Raw genomic sequence first — 22,102 nt, forward strand, 5'->3', positions numbered from 1 at the left:
CCCCCCCCCAGGCTGAAAGTTGCCAGCCCGCCCACCCCCTGCAGAAGTATCTGTGTCCTGTAACTCTCAGGACTATGGGCCTTATTTTGGTTCACTCTTTCTGACAAAATCCTTCTTAGATGGACAAAACCATGTGTACTGCAGGGGGGCAGATGTAAAATGTGCAGAGAGAATTAGATTTGGGTGAGTTATTTTGTTTCTGTGAAGGGAAAATACTGGCTGCTTTATTTTCACACTGCAATATAGATCTCACTTTGAAGTAAAACCCCACCCAAATCTAATTATATCTGCACAAGTTACATCTGCCCCACCTGCAGTGCACATGGTTTTGCCCATCTAAGAAGGATTTTGTCAGAAAGAGTGAACTAAAATAAGGCCCTATGTCTGCCCCATACTCATTAGCAGTCGGTGTGCTGTCTCCCTTCCTGGCTCTCTGTCTCCCAGTTCTATCCCCAGTAGCAGCCTATGCTGTGTGTGTACTGTATAACGGCTTGGCTCTCTGACTGTCTTCCTGAGCTGTGTCTCCCTGCCTGTCTCTAACTCTGCCCAATCCCTAGTAGCACAGTCTGCGTGTTGTGAGTGACTCCCTGCCTGTCTCTCTGCCCAGCCTGCGGCAGTCTCTGCACCTCCTCAGGCTGTCTCCGTGTCTCTTCTCCGTTGCAGTCTCTCCGCACCACCGCCCCCTTGTGTCTGTCTCACTCCCAGCTGTTGCCGTGTCTCCGCGGCCGATGTGCCCGTGTGTCCCCGGCCCGCAGTGCCTGCCCGTGCCGCCTGCCCTCTCCCTCTGCACCGCAGGCCGCAGCACCATTGCGCATGAGCGAGATCGTGGAGAGCCTGTGAGAGCGGAGAGCGCCACTCACACTCACCTGGAGGCCGAGCACCAACATGGTGAGTGAGTGAGTGACCCGGGCCCGCGGCCCCTCATTTGCCAGGAGAGTGGGGATCAGGCGGGCCTAAGGCCTCGGTTCATATAAGGGCGTTATGTAGCAGGCGAGCCGCGTGCCCCATCCAAAAGCCGGGCAGTGCTGCAAATCCAGCCCGGGGTCTCAGGGCCTAGTCAGTGTCTGTCCTTCCCCGTGGGTGTCAGCGCTGAGGAGGATGAGGGGGATAGAAAGACATGACTGGGATGCTGTAACATGTATGTGATATGCTCTATTTCCATAATGACATGTCATGCAGGGGATGTTGTCCCTGACAGACACCTTACACATACATACATACATACATACACACATACAGTATACATACATACATATTCATATGTTACTGGATATAGATAGATATACATGTATAGTAATCATAACTGCACTTACCCTTAGTGAGGGGAGACCCCATAGTACCTATGCTTACACACACTGTTTACCTCGGTTGCATTACACTAGCAATCTCTAAGCAGTGACTAACAAGAAAGTGAAATAGTAACCAAGCTGGATACATGTTATGCAGTCCCAGCAGCTTTGTACTTCAGCATCCACATCATACATTAGTAGAAACTTAAAAGTATTACTTCTAGTGTGTAAATGAAAATCAATATGTGTTTTAAAAAAAAAAGTCCTGTCCTAATTTAATATTGGGATCAGTCCTCTTTGACAAGTTTGTATTGTATATAATTAAGTGAACAAGATTTGTGTATATATATATATATATATATATATATATATATATACACACGCTTGATATACACAGTATAAAGCAGGTGGCATGTTCAGTGATACACAGTATGAAGGTAATAGTTGTTGTACACTTTTCTTATAATTTATGTGGTTGTCACATAATGCCACTGCCATGGAATGGCCACTTAGACATTAAAGGGTAGATGTATGACTCAGTGAACAGAGTGGAGAAGTTGCCCATGACAACCAATCAGCTTCTAAATATAATTTTATAGAGTGCACTTCATAACTGTTGCTTCAAAGATGATTGGTTGCCATGGGCAATTTCACTCTTTTTCACTGATTTCATACATCTCCCCTATGTATCAGAATTTCATGTCTTAAACTCTTGAACCTATATTCTTGCATATATGTGCGAGCATATAAAATAAATTCACTTTTTTAATTACTGATAGAATTAATTTATTAAGTACACATCAGACATTGTAGACATTAGGACCAGGGTACATCAGCGGCTGAGGAAGAGACAACAAACACTCCTGGGTAGTTCCTGGTTCTGACATGGGTTTTCATTGTTTTAAAGAACTCTGATGCTATATTTCGTTTTTCCTTTTCGTATTTGTTTAATGTAAACATTGAGTGATGAATGTAAACAAATACTGTTGTCATAGGAGTAGTTTCCATGATGGCAATAGTAGTACTAGCACAGTTCACCATTCCTTGTTGAGCTATTGGTTATCTCTTCCCTATGCCCAGCTGTCAATCTAACTGTGTGTGATAATCATTTGGCAATGTAATAGTATGTGATGAGTGACATCGTTGATAGAGGTTTCATTGGCAAGATCAGTAAGGCCCGTAACGATGTCAGAGAGCAAGTAGAAGTAGCAGACACAACTTCCCCAGATTGTTTATAGCATGTATAGAGTGTGAAACTATGGGGGTTATTCAGACCTGATATCGCCGGCCAATTATCAAATGACTGCATGCGACAGGTCATCCAGCGATAAAATCCAGTGTTTTCTAAGTGCAAACTTTTTGTAAGTTGATTGACAGGATGGCGGCTTTTGTAGGTATCACCCGGCTGTTTACTGGGGTTGTCAGGGAAAATGCAGGCGTGCCCAGGCATGTGCAGGGAGGGCATGCGACGCCAGCTCTGCCCCCAATTAACCTGTTTCTATCGCACTGGCCAAGTAGATCCTGGGTTACGCACAGCCTGTACACACGGGAAAAATCATTCGATGGTGAGTGAGTTTCATATGGATCTGCATCTATTCGCTGATCGGTGTTCTCTTCGCAAGGCATTCACAGTCTTGCACAGGGCGGGATCTCACTCTGGCAGGGTGGTGGCTACCAGATCGCAGGGCTCTGAAAATTAGCAGAGAAGCAATCCGGTCTGAATAACCCCCTATTTTGTTTAGCACATACAGTTCCAAGGCAAAATTAAACTGTGTGGTTGTTGTCCTTTCAAATAAGCTTTACAGCAGTGTCTGCTTTAACATTGTTATAGCACATTTGCTCATTGCAGCTTAAACTGATCACTTTGTGGACTAATATTTTTATTGAATTCAATTCAATTAAATGGAACTACAAGTAAGGTAAGGCGACTGTGGTTTCTTGACATTTAAGCAGGCGAATCCTCTGTGTAATCTCAGCGTTTACTGTTCTATGTGGCATCTATATCTATTTTACATGTCTAAAACAAAAAAGCAGAAGATCTTTCTTTAAAGTTACAACATTGTTATTGTTTTATCTAACACAGAACAAGTTGAAATCCTCGCAGAAAGATAAAGTTCGTCAGTTTATGATCTTCACACAATCCAATGAAAAGACTGCAGTAAGTTGCCTCTCCCAGAATGACTGGAAGCTAGATGTCGCTACAGACAACTTTTTTCAGAACCCGGAACTCTATATCCGAGAAAGCGTAAAAGGAGCTTTGGACAGAAAAAAATTAGAGCAACTTTATAATAGATTCAAGGGTAAGTACTGCTAGAGGGCAAAGCAAGTAAAGCAAATATTATTACATAGGAGCAAAATTATTGGTTATCCGAATGGAAGATCTACAGTAAGTAGATGATCAATAGATCAACAGTTACATGGTTTTTCATGATTTTTCTTGTTAAGGATATGGTTTGGGCTTAGCAGTAATGAATTGTAAAGTCTCTTTAGGGAGAGTTAGGCTGCCAGAGGGGACATTGGGGGTTAGACACTATGGGAGGTTTTGGATTTATTGTTAAAATAACAAACAAGCTCATGTTGTCCTATTGACTGTCTACTGTTCATCCAATCCACACCCAAATTGTTGTATAGCTTTTTCTGTGGTGAATTACATCATAATTAAAATCGGGAAGCTGCACCCCTATTCCATAGAAGTCTGTTACACCCACCCGCACTGCCTGACCTTCATGGCATCTCTATAGAGGTGTAGCAGACAGCTACTTTTCTCAGTATTCTACCTCCTTAAACAAAAAAACACAGGGCCAACCTGGGTTATTGAACATGGTGTAAAGCCGTTTCACAGCTCCTTCAACCCCTGTTCACACTGCAGGCTTTACTTGGGTTATCCCTTTTCAGGCACTTAGAGATGATGACATCTTCATGCACCAGTGACCTGTTTTTCTGCTGCTTTAGCATGACCCAGGTTGAACTCCCATACTGCAGACTAGGCTGGTTTACCCCAGTACGCAGGCCTGGGTCACACAGGCCAAATAGACCCTTTCACACTAAGGGCCTTATTCTAGTTCACTCTTTCTGACAAAATCCTTCTTAGATGGACAAAACCATGTGCACTGCAGAAGGGCAGATGTAAAATGTGCAGAGAGAATTAGATTTGGGTGAGTTATTTTGTTTCTGTGCAGGGTAAATACTAGCTGCTTTATTTTTACACTGCAATATAGATCTCACTTTGAAGTAAAAACCCCACCAAATCTAATTATCTCTACACAAGTAACATCTGCCCCACCTGCAGTGCACATGGTTTTGTCCATCTAAGAAGGATTTTGTCAGAAAGAGTGAACTAGAATAAGGTCCTAAGCCAGGACCCAGTTTTCTCTTGGCTATATCCCATATCCTAGGCTCTGTGTTAAAGGGGTATAAGTGTTCGATGTTCTTTGTGGTGGCGCTAAGGGCAGGGGCGTCCCTTACCCGAAGGCCCCTGGGGGCTGCTATGCAAAAAGTGAGCATACCTTTGCGGGAGGGGTGTGTGGCTTTGCGTTCCAACCCCCATTGTTGTCACTCTTGGGGTCCTGGAGATGTTGGTTGTCCCTGGCGAGTGTTTTGTAAGCAGTGCTGGCTCCTACAAACTGACAGGAGCCAGGTGCTGCACCTAATATTACAGTATTGACTCATTCAGTGTTTTAGGTGCCGACAATAACTGGTGCCATAAGTGACCACCTATATTTTCCTGATCGCAGCACTGGAAAATTTCAATAGCACTTTAATGTAACTTTGTTTAAGAAGCACCAGCAGTAGTAGAAAAAAAAGAACTAGACAATGAGAATATGGGCCTTATTCTAGTTCACTCTTTAATACAAAATCCTTCTTAAGCCCTGTACACACAGGGGGATATATCGCTCACGATAAGCGATATATTGCTCAGTGTCCCGTTTGCATCAGTGACCAGAGATGGTCGCTGATGCAAAAAAAACTGCTGGGGGAGCCCGGCAGTGGAAATCAGATGGTCGCAGGAGCATGTTCCTGCGACAGCGATCACTACGGGGAGAAAACGGGAGCGCGCACCCGGCGATATATCAGCGACCATATTGCCCGCGATATTAGACAAAATCGCCCCCGTGTGTACACAGCCTTAGAAATACAAAACCATGTGCACTGCAGGAAGGCAGATATAAAATGTGCACAGGACGCTATGGAAAGCTGTCCACTCTGTCACTCAGAGGCGTAGCTAGGGCGGAGCCGGTGGAGCGTTAGCTCCGGGCGCAGTAAGCTGACAGAGCGCCGGAGCCACGCACCGCAAACGGCATCCCTGCCCTGCTGTATACCGCCCACCCGCAGTGGCGTACTGCCGTGCTCAGTGAAAGGGGAGGCAGGGGCTCCCTCCCGCAGCGCTGACAAACCTGTCTCCCGCACGAAGCGCTGATAACACAGTCTCCGGGAGACTGTGTTATCAGCGCTGCGGGCGGGAGACAGGTTTGTCAGCGCTGCGTGTGGGCGCTGCAAGCGGGAGACTGTCTCCTGCTTGCAGCGCCCACACGCAGCGGTGACAAACCTGTCTCCAAACCTGTCTCCTGCCCGCAGCGCTGAAAGTCAGGCTTCCGCCCCAAGCGCTGATGACACTGGTGCCCACCTGCAGCGCTGATGACCGTGACACCCGGCCACAGCGCTTATAACCCTGTCTCCTGCGAGCAGCACTGAAAGTCAGGCTTCCACCCGCAGTGCTGGAGACCCTGGCGCCCAACCGCAGTGCTGATGACCCTGACACCCGGCCACAGCGCTGATGACCCTGGCTTCTGCCTGCAGTGCTGAAAGCCCAGCATGCAGAGCCTACTGCCTCCCCCCCCCCTGATGGTGTGCAGTGCAGGCTGCACAGGGGACACCAGGTACAGTAGCACAGCACTGCAAAAAAGTTTATTATGTTAATTATATTTCAGTATTTGAAATGGGTGTGTTTGGCTATAATTGAGTTGGTGAAAATATAGTTGTGTGTGTGGAAACCCCCTCATGAAAATCCTGCGTTTGCCACTGAGGTGGGGTGGCTATTGGCCTGCTACAAATGGGGGGCGCAAAGTATGCCCTTGCTCCGGGCACTGTGGCACCCAGCTACACCGCTGCTGTCACTCATCTGCTGGTAATGAGCGGGAGTGAGCAGCAGCGCTCACCGCTCATCACTGCACTGTACACACGAGAAAACGAGCGGCCTTCACATGAAAGTCGCCTAGTGTGTACGGGCCTTTACGTTTTTTTTTTTTTTTTTTTTTATCATTGGTCCATTTAAAAAAAAAAAAAAAAGTCTTACACTTCCAGGATGTTCATAATCTTCGATATCCTCATGATAAATTCTTTGTGCCTCATTGACTAAATTCTTTGTGCCACTGAAACACACGGGCAGTACCATAAGCCTCGGAGAGCGTCCAGAGAGATTCATTTAGCGTTTTGTTAATTGTAACCAAAAATTTTAAGTGAACACATTGCTCTACTTTTGAACTAAGCATTTTTACAACTTATGGGAAAAACGCGACTTTTTTTTTTGAATGCAGATCCGTCCAAGGATAATGTTGGCCCACTCTTTCAACTGGTGCAGTGCTGTTGTTTTTTAAACTACTCCTATTTTAAAGAGTAATATTGGCTACATAGCTTATTAAAAAAAATAAGGTACTTGTTTCCTAGCACGGCCACAATCGTGAGTAATCGTGTCCCTTACTTAAGGGACACGATTACCCACAATGGACCCGATTTCTTTTGAAATCAGGTCCATTTTGCCGGCTAGGATAAAATATCGGGGGCATCGCGTCGGTCGGGACCATTAACATTGGTCCCGACGCGACCGACGCGATGCCCCCGATATTTCCATAGACTTCAATGTTAAAAAATATTTTAACATTGAAATCTTGTCGGGAAAGGTAAAATATCGGGGGCATCGCGTCGGTCGGGACCATTAACATTGGTCCCGACGCGATGCCCCCGATTTTTGCATAGGATTCAATGTTAAAAAATTTTTTAACATTGAAATGGTGTAAAAATGTCAAAAAATGTGAAATGGGTCCATATGACCCATTTCACATTATAGATGTCCCCGTCGTCGCCCCACGATAGACGCCAACCCGAAGCGTGGCGAGCGCAGCGAGCCCGCGAGGGGCGGCGGTACGCGTCCTCCGACCTTTTCATGCCCTACTATCCACTAGGGCGTGGAGTGAGAATAGAATAGTGTGGCGAGCGCAGCGAGCCACCGAGCCCGAAGCGTGGCGAGCGCAGCGAGCCCCGCGAGGGGACGCGGATACCTTCACAGTTATACGCGTCCCCTTGCGGGCTTCACAGGTGTCCGTGGCGACGCGGACACCTGTGAAGCCCGCGAAGGGACGTGTTTACCTGTGAAGGTATCCGCGTCCCCTCGCGGGGCTCGCTGCGCTCGCCACGCTTCGGGCTCGGTGGCTCGCTGCGCTCGCCACACTATTCTATTCTCACTCCACGCCCTAGTGGATAGTAGGGCATGAAAAGGTCGGAGGACGCGTACCGCCGCCCCTCGCGGGCTCGCTGCGCTCGCCACGCTTCGGGTATGCGTCTATCGTGGGCTGCTGTTTACGCGCTTCAATTTGGGGGGGTTGGGAATTTTTTTCATTGAATATAATGTAAAATTGGGTCCCAGGGACCCAATTTACATTGGATTCAATGAAAAAAATCGGGTCAAAAATCGGTCGGTCGCATCGATCGCATCGCATGCGACCAAATCGCATGCGATGCGATCGACCCGATTTTTTTCAGCACGACCACCCCGATCTTAATCGGTGTGGCCGTGCTAGGAAACAAGTACCAAAAATAATTCTGCATGTAGTACACACAAATGTATGGGCAAAAATCATGTGTCGGGCAACCTTACTTTCAGATTAGTAATGCAAGAATTTTAGTTTACATATCCGTGCCCTAATTACATATTTATGTTTCCTCTATTTTTCATTTATGTGTTTATAATGGTAACACATAGAGCGATTTCAGCCCCTTTTCTAAGTGACCTGATTAGATTGCTTAGAAAAGGAGCATGGAACGCTCCGTGTGTATGCCCTGTAGCGATGCTGATGCGCGGTCCCGCACCTCGGTATCGCCAGCTGGGTATTCCAGTGCTTGCACATTAAATGGAGAGCTCAGGTATGCCCCCATTTGTAGCACCCCCGGTATGAGTGTGCGCATCCTGCACCTGCAGTCTTGCACCCGGCCCTTCCGGCACCCTAGCTGGGTTGCTTAAAAGGGCCATCATCAGCACCAAGCAATATCCTTTGAACTATGTATAGGTGGTCATCTGTTCATCCTACATAAGATGATGACCTACAAACCTCCAGGCTGTGCCAGAACTACCTATATATTGCACCATATGTAACATATTTTGTACAGCGCTATTGGAACTTTGGGATAATGGTTACACTAGGACAACTCTGCATATTTTTTAGCGTGCAGTGAGCCCCAGTCTGCACCCTCCAGCGTACCACTTTTCTGTCACACAAAGTGCTGTATAAATAAAATGCTTATTATAAGTGAAATGGTATTCTCATTCCCCATTGATCTGTTTTCCCTTTTGCTGCGCAGACCCTCAGGATGAAAATAAGATTGGAATAGACGGCATCCAGCAGTTCTGTGATGATTTGGCACTCGATCCTGCCAGCGTCAGTGTACTACTTATCGCATGGAAATTCAGAGCAGCCACACAGTGCGAGTTCTCAAAGCAAGAATTCATGGATGGTATGATAGAATTAGGGTAGGTAAATAGTTCTCAATACATATTATTTACTTTATTTGGGTTACCACTGTGTGTACTAAATATGGATTATCATCATGTGGCCGTGCTTAGAGTGGAAGTAATGGCTCTTTTTAACATATGTGTAATCCTGCGTGTCACACAGCTAAATATTAAACTGGAAACGAATGAGTTTGTATTTAAACATATATATTCATGTGTGTGCTTGCAGTATACTCTGCCCTGGAACTACCCTTGTCTACACAAGTCCCCTTTGCATTTGTATTACAGCAGCAACATGATGGGGCATAGGCTTTACAATCTCAAAAGTATTGTGCCCATATTGAATGCCATGCCTGCGGAATTATGGTCCACAAGTCCCTAATTGTTTGGTGAAACCCTGGTATTAATATCATATTCAACTGCATCCCACATGTGTTCTATTGTGTTTAAATTTGGCTAAGGAGGGGCTAAGTCATGATGCCAAGCTCAGAGGATGCTACTCCTGCCATAATGTGTAGCTGTGAATCTGTGGGGTGGCACATTACCACGCTAGAGATGCCCTTTCCTGTGAACGCATTACATGAACAAGTGCAAATGATCTGCCAGGATGGTTGCATAGTGTCCACTGGTCAGTGGTGTTTGCAGATGTATCCGGGATTTTCACTACACATGTAATTGTCCATCTGCCTTGAAATGTTGGAACCTCGAATACACATTTCCTGTCATCTTGCATCTAGTAGCAGTCATAATGCGCAGAGCCTTGTGGTCTGTCAGCACCGGTACCCCATAGAAGGGCTGTCAGGCTGTTTGAATACTGTTGTAACTTTTAGCCCCAGTATTGCATTTTGCGTGCCAGACGATGCTGTCATAATTGTCCAGAGTTTCTCATTGGCTACAGTGTTTGGCGATTATATAGGGACTGTGAATCCTACTGTTTTTGAGAATATTTTAAAAGCAAAGAGTAACATTTTTCTTGTCTTTTTGTTTTTTTCCTTGCGTTATCATACAGATGTGACAGCATAGAGAAGTTAAAAGCACAGCTACCGAAAATGGAGCAGGAATTAAAGGAGCCGGGGCGGTTTAAGGATTTTTATCAGTTTACATTCAGCTTTGCAAAAAATCCAGGGCAGAAAGGTCTAGGTATGTCTAGGTTGTTGTATACTGAAACAGCACCTTCCATCTGTTGAAGTAAATGACATATTCTACACCGAGTACCCACACACAGACACAAGGTGGAGACCTCTTTTATATTATTTGCTATTGATGACTGTATTCTAGGATTTATTACATCTAGAAACGAAAAAGTTCTATCTGTAAATCTGCTAACAAACCATTAATACCAAACCTTGCAATGTAATGATAAAACACAGATTATCATTACTTCATATTTGAAATTAAAAGAAAAAAAAATCACATTGGATTTTGTTGTGGTGTAAATTTGGTTATTAATCCATTTAGGACTTTGAGAGAACTTGCATCAGCAGTTTATCACTTTTAAAAACTTGTGAAATTACAACTTTATAATATATTATTTATATTATTAAGTAAGGCTAAATAATTGGCCTATCTTTACATATATGTGCAGGTAGAATTGAGTGTATTTCTCTACAGATTATGGTGGGCATAGATAAGTTATGGGCTATGATATAGCAACGTTGACCAGCACAAATACTACGGTCAGATTGGAAGAGATGTAGCGCCTCTTTAGGCAATATCACAGAGAGGCGGAAATATATAATCAACTAATTATTTTTTTATGTAATTGTTGTTATCGTAAAATTAATCAAAGTAACTATATCGAATGTGTCACATTTCAGACTTAGAAATGGCCATTGCCTATTGGAATTTAGTACTTAATGGACGATTTAAATTCCTAGACTTATGGAACAAGTTTTTATTGGTAAGTTTATGTCTGATTACGGTGCTCATTTATTGTTGGGGTAGACAAATATCGGTTTGTGGTATATGATGCCCAGTGTGTGTGTGTGTGTGTGTGTGTGTGTGTGTGTGTGTGTGAGAAAGTGACTGTTACATGGAAGGCCAGCTAGACTGTGTTTGTGCATCATATTTTAGATTACTCCTGTTGCTAGAGGCAAATACTGTTAGAAGACTTTCAGATCTCTCTGAACTTGGAAGTTATGAGGCTATTTTTGCTACATGTGAGAATGCACATGTACAGCTCTAGTGGACAATTAGGCAATATTTTATCTTGTGCCGTCTCAAAAAGTGAGTGCCGAAAGGCCTGATCTGTCTGTATTTATCTACAGACCTGCAGGGAAATTTACTAATGGTTTATTTGAATAAATGAAATGCCATCTAAATCTGTTTTGGGTTACATTTATAAATATTAATAAATGTATGTTTTTAGCCCTGGAAGTACAGCATTGATATTGATCAAATTTCATCTATTTTAAATCAACCTTTAGTAATTGACCCCCTCCCCCCTGGGGTGTATATAGGCCGTCTACTGTATCTCTCGTTATGCATTGAAATGTTGTTGTTACATCCCAACACTTCTTGTTAACACATTTGTGTATTTTCCAATCAGGAACATCATAAGCGATCAATACCTAAGGATACGTGGAACCTTTTACTAGATTTCAGCACAATGATAGCAGATGATATGTCTAACTACGATGAAGAAGGTGTGTTGAAATTACCCCTAATGTTCCTGTCTAGTTACATTTTTCAATGCCAGGGAACACCCAATCCATATTTCTGTCCCGCAATACTGTAGGTGATACTAAAAGGAACATATCTTATTAGCCGCCTGATTCAGCTAGCTGCAAGAACCCCATGCGCCATTCCCCAGGGCCTCAGGACCTGCCAGGAAAAAGTGGCATTAAATGCACCACTCTGCATTAAACGCACTGGGAAACAAAAAAGATTTTACAGTAAATCAGTGCATTGCCGCACATTACCAGATGGTTTACCATGCGAGGAAAACCATAAATACGTGAATATCTCTGGGCGTTAACCCAGATCTTTGATCATGCAATAAAACTTGCGCTTAATTGAATATGCTCCTATGTGAGAAATCCAATGTCCACTGCAAATTATTGCTTTGGAAGCTAACAATGGTCAAACATTGATTTATATCTCCCAAAAAGACATAGCCTTCTGTTTTCTTTGGGCTTCGGTTGCTCCAGACAGAGCCAGATTAAGGTCTAAATGGGCCTGGAGCGGAAAATTATCAAGAGCCTATTATGCGCAATAATAGGGGTTGTGGCCAGCACCTAATAATGTGGCAGGCGTGACCAGTGTTCTGGTTGAGTGGTCTGCTATTTGTGTAAATACTTTCAACTAATTATATATATATATATATATATATATATATATATATATATATATATATATATATATATATATATATATATATATATATTCTGACACTCCCAGGATGCAGGGAGATATATTGGCGGGTGCCCTCCAAAGGTACACCTGCAAGATTCTGATGTCCTAAGATACTTGCGGGGTGAGGCGGAATTCCAGTCCTAAAAGCCAAAACTTGGTAGACAACATTTCAACATCTTTTATGTTGTCAACTAAGTTTACCACACCATATACCCCTTATACAAATCAGGCAACACAATAGTAACCCTCTTATATTGTACTTGCCTCTTACACGTTATGCCACATGGAATGAGTCAAAATTCACGTTATGCCACACAGATTAAGGCAAAATTCATATTTTTCCACATGGATTGAGCCAAAATACACACTATACCAAAACCAATTGAGCCAAAATTTACAATATGCTTCTCAAACAGGGACATTGCACGCCGAAGATGCGCATTAAAAATTTACACCATAATGCCCATTACATGTTAAGCCACACACCATAATGCCAATTAAAATTGAAGCTACATAAATGCTGCTTACCTACATGCTCATTGCCAGGGGTTCCATGCTCATTGCCTTATGGGATTACATGTTTATTGCCAAGGGGGAATACATACTCACAGTAACTGGGGGACAGCCGCTGCCAGGTAGAAGTGACAGCCATTGACAGCCGGACAGAGTGCGGGGCTGCTGCCCGGCTGTATTCAGAACACTGCAGGTACCGGCTATTTGTGATAATACCCCTTTCACACCCTCTTTTACCAGCTATATAGTTTAACCAGCTATATCTTCAGAACCAACAGACCCATTTACATGAGACCAGTATCATATTTAAGAACTTTTAAGTGGGATTGAAATTGGTCCCATGAAACTGGGCCATTTGGTTCCAGAAAAATCTGCCCTCAAAGAACATGAGCAGCCATAAAAAATTACATTTCAGAAATATAAAAAATCGATTTACCCGCAATATCTCTGGAACCAATTAACCCATATGAACCAGCCTGGTATCAAATTGAAAGACCAGCGATTTGTGTTAGAATGAGACTTTGAACTTCTGTGATTCCAGGGGGGGAACTGGCAGTCGTCGGAAATGGGTCGGGGTGGCGGAATTAGCGGGTTCTATGTTATCCTATGGGGAAAATGTTCCAGCTTTGCTTTGCGGTATCTCCGGTTCCCGGGGGGCTAGTGACGCGGGGCTGGACTCGTTGGAAAGCCCCAGTCCTCCTCTACAAAATGGGCCTATTTGGAGAGTGGGCCTGGAGCTGTAGCTCCATCAGGCCCATTGTTAATCCGGCCCTGGCTCCAGATCAAGTGGTTCAAAAGTAATCATGGCGTGTATTTAAATCTCAACTTTATGTATTCCCTTATAAGATACAATTGCCTAATTGCATCTGTTGTTTCTTTTTTCAGGAGCATGGCCAGTTCTCATTGATGACTTTGTGGAATTTGCACGTCCTCAAATTGCAGGGACAAAAAGTACGACCGTGTAGCACTAAGGGACCTTCTAGAATGTACATAGCCTGTACAAATTAACACAACAGAAAATTGCAGTCAGTTTCTTCTGACTGAACTGAAAAAAAAAAAACCCTTGCAGCAGTTCCGTAGGGTTTAAACCAGACATTTGGAGACATCTTAAGACCATATCCAATTTCTTTCTTCTGGTGGTTTGGGCCTTTCTCCTAGTCCTGGAGCGCAGTTCATGTCCCCAAATGTTGGATTTCATTACATATCTGGAATATCCTATTTTGTTCTCATGGTTTTTTTTTTTTAAGATGAATTCTGTGGCTTTTTCACATTTACATAAAGCACAATGCTGCCTTCATCTGCAAACTTCATCATAACCTCGGTGGAACTTTTTCTGTTTGCCAGTTTCAGAGACTGTGCAGGTAGCACCCGATCATGTCATGTGCTGCTGTTCTCATAGAAAGGGACATAAAGATTGTGTTCCTCATGGTCTGTTTTGGATCTCACCATAAAACTCAACAGGCAATACAAAGGTAGTATTCACCTGTTCGTAGGTACCAAAGGAAGTGTTCTGCTGGAGGACATGGAGAGGACTTCAACAATCAAAACTCGCCTGCTGGTCCTTTTTCCCAATGTTGTTAAAATGTTAACATCATGTTCTATTTTGAATTGTCTTCTGAAAGTGTTCTCTGAAAGGAACACAGGTCCGTCTAGTTTTTGTTGTAGGTCTGTGTACTATTGAGCCTCTGGTAATGGCTGGTGACATCCCTTTTTCAGGGTCTTTATATTTGGACATGAGAGTTGATGACATTTATGTTTTTGTATTTTAATATTGACTCTAGACCCTGTTTGTCACTAAGTAGGGATCTAGTTAATCAATGTCATATGGCTTTTATCCTCATAGAAGACACTTCTGCCACTTTGTATCACCTTGTGTATGCCTGCACTGATTTTCTGCAGAAGCTGGAGGTTAGTGTGTACTTGGTATCTCATATGCATATAAATTACAAGTCTTCTGCTCAGTACAAAGATAAAGAGGAATACCCCAAGTGAAGGGCCCCATGCATAGAACAGCAAGGAGCATTACTTGGCAGGTATTTATGGTTTATGTAATGATGCAGCATTCCTTCTGGCTGCTGAGCCCAGCGGAGGTAAAAAAAATTTTTTTTTTTTGTCATTTTTTCCCCTTTGTTTATTTCCTTTTTAGACCTGGAATCAAAAAAAGTTTTGAACATTGTGTTTTTGTTCTTACATGCTAAATAACATTTAACTTATCTAAGGATTTTTGTTTTGTTGACTTTTTTTCCCCCCTTCCAACTAATTTTTAGCATTATTCTTTATGTAATGTGTTCTGCCTCCAGTACACCGAGGAGCAGCCGGAATATTGTAATTCTAGAGGAAAAACTTAATAACTGTGCCATTAATTGCTGGTAAATTTTTTGTCGGTCTTAGCCCAAATGCACTGATTCCCGGTAGTCCTTTCAGATTGCTCATCAGACTACAGGTGGTGGTTTCAAAGTCTGACCATATTGGTCTGAAATCACTGCATGTGTGGGCAGAGAATTATGGGTTATCTGCTGTGATTTTTTTTTAAAGCATTTCTGCCTGTTTTGACCAAAATAACAGTGCTGACTGCATTAATAGGGCCCCATGACTATTCCGCATGACAACTGAAAGAGGGAAATTTAATAGGATGAGAGAATCAGAAAGTGAGTGTTTTGGTAAGAAATCTCCATTTTTTGTTTGTTTGTTTTTTAAAGCGGCAATCATTTACACTGGTTTTGCAGTGTAAATGATTGCCGCTTTAAAAAAACTGGAGATTTCTTACCAAATCTCTCACTTTCTGATTCTCTCATCCTATTACATTTCACCCAAACACTTTTAACCTGAGTCAAAAAACCATATCTCCATCAATAAACCAATTCAGCCTTCCCTTTTAGACCATGGTATGAAAACAGAATGATTGATTTAGACAATGTTCTTTTCACCGGAAGGTCTTTGGACCAATTTTGTATACTTGCCATGTGTATCTACCAACAGATCATCAGGATCCTCTTATTTTTTTTTTTTTTTAGAGAAAGCCAGAGTTATAGATCCATCAATTGTGGCCAAAGTTATATAAATAATATACTATGCATGGAGCCTAATATAATCTTTTAGAAGCATTCTTTGGTCTGTTGCTGGAGGTGGCAGCAAATTCTGAAGGAAAATTGTTTTTAATCATTTTAAACTGAATTCATAAAGAAGGCCACAAATTAATTTATTTTCATTTTAAAATCCTGACATCAAATTAAGTTTGAACCAGTTACTGTAGTTCCATACTGAAAACCTGTGATCTTTCATTAAGTGGCCAAGGAAGGTTCGTTTCTGCCTTTATACTGAGCCACAGAGCACATTTAATGGTGTCGACTGCTACCAGCTTGTCAGTATGACGGCCGTACTATTCAGTGCCATGGTGTTTTCAAGGTGTTTGCACTTGATAATGCTGTTTTCAATTCTTCAGTGTAAAAGCAGAAACATGGGGGGTTATTCTAGTCCATTCTTTCTGACAAAATCCTTCTTAGATGGACCAAACCATGTGCACTGCGGGGGGGGGGCAGATGTAACTTGTGCAGAGAGAATTAGATTTGGGTGGGGTTTTTCTTCAAAGTGAGATCTATATTGCAGTGTAAAATAAAGCAGTCAGTATTTTCCCTGCACAGAAACAAAATAACTCACCCAAATCTAATTCTCTCTGCACATGTTACATCTGCCCCCCTGCAGTGCACATGGTTTTGTCCATCTAAGAAGGATTTTGTCAGAAAGAATGAACTAGAATAAACCCCATGGTACTTTGAAGAGCTGTCATTTAGTAAATAAACCCCCTTGTATTGTACACAGTATATTATAGCTGAGTGGTTATATGGATGGTACAGATGGAGGGCTTGTCATTAGGAAAACAAAGGGATTTGACGCATTCAATTTTTATTTACCATTCTGTTTGGTTGCATATATCTGAAGGAAACATACAAATATTTGATTCACAATGCTGAATAATGCAAAAATATACAAGCTTTAATACATGAAAGGCACTACCAGTCTGCATACACTAATTGTGCTTTCTCATATTTCCGTGTTTTATAAAAACAGTCTGGGTCCATTGTTTTTCTCGTTTCAAAATGAGTTCTAATAACGCCATGTTTTAAGGTGTTATGGGTATGCAGCCATTCATGTGACTAATGCATTGGCTCGGGCACCCCGCGCAGCTTTTACTAAGGTGGTTATTCTGGTTCACTTGCAAAGGCAAATACACTCTCTAATGGACGTAACCATGTGCACTGCAGGGGGGGCTGATGTAACAAGCAGAGAGAGTTGGCTTTATTTTTACACTGCAATATAGAGATCTATCAGTTTGAAGTACAAACCCCACCCAAATCTGTCTTTTCTCTGCACAGAAACTACAAACACCCAAATGTAACTCTCTCTGCATATGTTACATCAGCCCCCCTGCAGTGCAGCATGGTGTTATCCATTTTGCTTTTGCGTGTGAACCAAAATAATCCCCTAAATGCATTGATTCATCTGTCTGAGCTACTTTTTTGTGCTTTTCATACAGGTCCCAAAAGGTGTTTTTATGTGTGTTCTATTTTTAATAGGCAGAGCAGTGTCCTATCCAGGGGAATGAAAATAGCCAACCCAGCTGATGATAGACATGGCTGATACTTGTAGATATCAGTAATAGGAATTTGCCAGGTCTATCCGCTCCAACCCTGGTAATGAGCAGGTCTGGGACCCAGGACTTGGTTAGTTTGCATTCTTACATGCTGCATGTGGATGTGTGTAAGGGGTATTCAATAAAGCAGCAGATCAGTAACTCTGTAGGAAGACCTGTGGAAATGCTTACAGCCTCCAACCCTCAGTCTTAGCTCTAATAGGAGAAAACCAGTCTGTAACACGGCGGCTACTGCCGCAGAATGTATGCCATAACCAGTATACGTTTATTGGGTCGACCACTGAATGTCGACATGGCTTAGGACGACACATGAAATAGGTCAACATGGCTAAGTTTGACAGGGGTGATAGGCCGACACAAGTATTAGGTTGACAGTCAAAAGGTTGACATGGGTTTTTCACGTTTTTTTTTGAGCCGACCTGTGCATGTTATGTATTTCATGCCCTACCATCCACAAGGGCGTGGACCGAGAATAGAATAGTGTGCCTGAAGCATGGCTAGTCCAGCCAGTACACTTTGACAGTGTCCATGTCGACACTTGGAGAAAAAAAAACCTTGAATATCTCATGTCGACATTTTGAATGTTGACCTAATGCTTATGCCAACCTTCCAACCCTATCAAACTTTGCCATGTCAACCTATTTCATGTGTCGACCTAATAACCTTCTGTGATCGACCCAATGCATGTCAACCTAATATTGGTCGACCCAATGACCCATACCCATAACATTCTAGAGACCTAGCCCAGAGTTTCCTGACTTCATGTATTCTAGGCAACTTGAGGTACTTCTAGCATTTGCTCAGCCATAGTCAGAATCATGTGTACCCTTGTAATGTAGAATTTAACAATGTTGTTTATTCCAAAAATCAAGGCCCCTTTGTCTTTCCCCAGATAAGCAAGAGAAAGGGTTCTTACACAGTCAGGTGACTTGGATGTGGCCATCTGCAAGATTTGCTAACAATATCTTTCTGTACTACCATGGAAATGGATTGGTTTCCCTATGATTCTGCTTTCTACATTGGAAACTATGCAGAGTGGCTTTGTGTCATGTCCTACAATAACTGCCTGGGAATATAAATATGTGGTTAAAAAGCACAGAAAGGAGCTACGGTAGTTAAAGTTGCAGGTGTGAACATAAAAGCTCATCAATGTGACAATAGAGAGATGACAACCATGGGGACGTGAAAGGGGTTTCCATTAAGGTACAGAACATTGGTGGTTATTGATCAATTATAACTTTTAATTCTAAGGGGAATGTTCCTTTTGTCAGATGGGGGGAGGGGGGTTCCCTGACAATTATTGATATGCTTATTGGATTTAAAATGAAAGCGAAAAGTAAAGGGTCAAAAGTGGACTACAGTAGCAGCTAATGAGTGAGAAACCCGCTTTGTATGCTTACACAGAAATGCTCGCCCCTCTGTCTGAGCTGTGTATCATTCCTCTGCATTTAATGGAGTAGAACAAGAGCTGAATTAAGCCTACGTGTTGTGGTATATATGGTAGACATTCACCTGATGGTTGACCGTGATTATGTCGACACCTAAGTATGTTTGACATACACTGGCCAACATTGACAGATGGTCGGCACAAGCAAAAGGTCCTCGTGAACATGGTTGACACAGGAAATGGTTTACACAAGTTTTTCACTTTTTTTTTGGTGTCTGAGTTAACACAAGTTGACATGTTATACGGTAACTGCGTCACCTTGCATGGCTTGCTATTCTTCACTATTGTATTCTCCCTATATGCCCACTTAGTCGGTTTAAAAAAACATGAAAAACGTGTCGACCTTTTCATATGTTGTTCTTTTGCTTGCACCAACCTGTCACTGTCGACCTAGTATTTATTGACCATTTTTAGGTGTCGGCCCATTTAACGTCAACCATTAGTGCGCGACCTAGTGAGTCGCCCTAGACATTATCAACCTATTGACCGGATACTAAGCCTATAATGAGTGTAATGTCAGTATGCACATAGGTGGGGGGTTGTTGTCTGTGTATGTGATAACTTAGCATGACCATTTCCAGGCAGGGTGGAAATGTTGAGTAGTTCGAGAAGTATAGGTCTAAAACATTGAACTGCTTGTCAATAACCACTAAAACTAATTCCTATACTGATGGCAGAGTTTTGTTTGCTATAGCTGACTGCTACTGGCCCTTGAGTACTGCCGTCAGAAGCAGTGGTCTGCAGAAGTTGTGTATACTGCTGCCAAATAGAGGATGGTTTGTTTTAGTTTCAGGTTTCTCTTACTTTGCCATTGTAGCCAGCACAAAATGGTCTTTATTGGTAAAATTTACCATCGAAACGTGACTGTACATAGAAATGTCCTTTTATCATCTCAGTCATTCTTTATTATTCAATGAACATGTCAATATTTATCATCAAACCAATGTAGTTGTGGTAAATGTATACTTTTATTTTTTTAAATTGTATTTACAGACCATAAATGAGCAGAAAAGTCCTTGTGATTTTTATTTGTTTTGTTCTCTTGTCCTGACTTTTCCACAGCAACCATTTCTCAGAGTAAATACAATCATGTTGCAATATGTTCAGTACACATTACAATTACTGTGTAATTATTACAATCTAAATGTGAAGCTGAGAAAACAAGTCTATGTTGCGAAAGTCACAACAACATTGTCTAAGTGAAGACATGGCTGTGCCCAGATACTTAATATGTAAAGTGTGTATTAAAGATGGTATAATGTGTTTCAAGAAAATGCTTTTGTTTTGAAAAGTGCTCGGTCGTATGACTCTTGTGTTATTGTTTCTTCCTTGCTTTCATTTTCTTACTTTACCTTCACTGTTGTTTTGTAGCTCCAGCCAACCAATCTTTATGTTCCAAGCTGAGCAGAAAGGTACATCCTGTTTTTTATTTTGCCAAATATCAATAAACATGAAAAAAACTTAAGTATAACATTGTGTGGCTAATGAAAAAATAAAAATGCTGGATTAATACAGTACAAAACATAGAATTTGACAGCAGATAAGAACCACTTGGCCCATCTAGTCTGCCCCTTTTTTTATGTTACCTCAAACCATATTTCCTCTACCTTCCCCCATGGCAGCCATTACTATGGGTTCCTCCCTTCTGGGTAGTCCTTCGGAAAAGAAAAAAAGACACCAGCCCCTATAAGAAGGCTCCACCTCCCTGCTCCGGTGTCTTTTTTTCTTTTCCGGGTAGTTGGAAGGGCTTACCCTGTGAAGTGCTGCCTGGATACCGCTGCTCAGGTGTGAGGACTTTGCTGCAGCTGGTGGGGTCCGGTCCCAGAGTTTGTGCCGCATGCAAACCCAGAAAGGGGTAAGCTGAGTCGGCGGCATCCTCAGGAGTGCACTATCAAGCGGCGCGGGATAGCGTTTGCAGTGTAACTCCTGGCCTGTGTTAATCTCCGTAGAGAACAGGCGGGTGTCAGGTGGTGCGCGACGCGGGAGATGACGCGTGCATAACAAGTAGCCGGCTGGAGGAAGAAGCCGGAAGACGCCGGGTCGCGTGGACGCTGCTGCGACTGCTGCACGGAGCGCGGTTGGACGGGTGAGAGAGTCTGATATTTTTTGTTGTCCACTGCATCACCAATGCTTGCGGGGAGAGAGAGAGAAGTAAGCACCTTGTATTTTGCTTTTGTCAGAATTCTGTGGAAAAGATTGTCTGCTTGGAAGCAGGTGTGTTGGAGTAGTACTGAGGCGGTAACTCTTTCCCTGCTGGATTGAAGAGGTGATTGTGGATGCAGTACTCTCTTACTGAATGAGCAGTGTTTTTTTGCATAAGCTAAAGTTGTATATGCTTCTATTCAGCGCACCACCTTGAGATTATGGAGGAGGAAAACCGGCAGGCTGTTAGGAAGTCAGGGTAAGCCCTAAGAGAGGAATAATTTTTTAATGGTGGTGGTCATTAGTTTTTTATTTTTATTTTTTGTTGTGGCACCACTGTGTTTGTTACTTAGGTGATATTCTTTGTTGGTAGGTCTGAGACCAGCAGAGAAAAGGAAGCTAAGCAGAAGAGATCACACAAAGCTAAATGCAGTTCTTGTGACAAATCTTTGCCTGAGAAGCATGTGGGCAGCCTGTGTGAGGCTTGTAAGACCCCGCTGCAAATACCTATGGTTCAGATGAACAGTCTGGTAGATATGCTGAGAAAATCACTGTCAGATACCTTTATGACTAAGGAGGATTTTTCCAAAATGAGATCTAAAAGGAAACATGCTGTATTAAGTGATTCAGATGAATCAGTGGAAGCAGCTGGCAGTGTGCATGTGCTGGATCAAGATCCTGACATTGATGATGAGGATCAATTACAGGATAAGTCTGAGTCTGACTTCAGTACAGACATGATTAATAACTTATTGGGACTGATTCACAAGTCTTTGAACATAGAGGATCCAGCAGAAGATCTTAATTTGCAAGAATTGCTGTTTAAAGATAAAAGGAAAAAGAGTAAAGTTTTTCCATTATCACAGACTTTAAAAGGGGTGATTGCTGATGAGTGGAAACACCCAGATAAAAGGATTGCTATACCAAGTAGGATTGCAAAAATGTATCCATTTGAGAGGGAGCAAGTTTCATCCTGGGATGAG

General features: G+C 42.6%; 1 protein-coding gene across 2 annotated transcripts; it reads left to right on the forward strand.

Moving 5' to 3' along the window:
- Positions 1-402: 402 nt before the first annotated feature.
- DCUN1D1 (defective in cullin neddylation 1 domain containing 1) lies at positions 403-20,271 on the forward strand. 2 transcript variants are annotated; one of them, XM_083177650.1, is made up of 7 exons: positions 403-888; positions 3,373-3,589; positions 8,862-9,030; positions 10,022-10,152; positions 10,830-10,912; positions 11,561-11,657; positions 13,765-20,271. In XM_083177650.1, exons 1-7 carry the CDS (start codon positions 886-888, stop codon positions 13,842-13,844), a joined length of 780 nt encoding a protein of 259 aa, XP_083033776.1. In that variant the 5' UTR covers positions 403-885; the 3' UTR covers positions 13,845-20,271. The 2 variants fall into 2 exon arrangements, with proteins under 2 accessions (XP_083033776.1, XP_083033777.1); XM_083177651.1 differs by lacking the exon at positions 403-888 and adding an exon at positions 965-1,138.
- Positions 20,272-22,102: the final 1,831 nt, after the last annotated feature.

This window comes from Crinia signifera, chromosome 3 (assembly GCF_055691185.1).
Source record: "Crinia signifera chromosome 3, ASM5569118v1, whole genome shotgun sequence".
NCBI classification, from domain to species: Eukaryota; Metazoa; Chordata; class Amphibia; order Anura; family Myobatrachidae; genus Crinia; species Crinia signifera.

What these genes read in the sequence shown, in the direction of transcription:
- DCUN1D1 (XM_083177650.1), top strand. An exon ending in ACTTTATAATAGATTCAAGG is followed by an intron (nt 3,590 to 8,861) that starts GTAAGTACTGCT and finishes TTTGCTGCGCAG; the next exon opens with ACCCTCAGGATGAAAATAAG. An exon ending in TATGGAACAAGTTTTTATTG is followed by an intron (nt 10,913 to 11,560) that starts GTAAGTTTATGT and finishes TTTTCCAATCAG; the next exon opens with GAACATCATAAGCGATCAAT.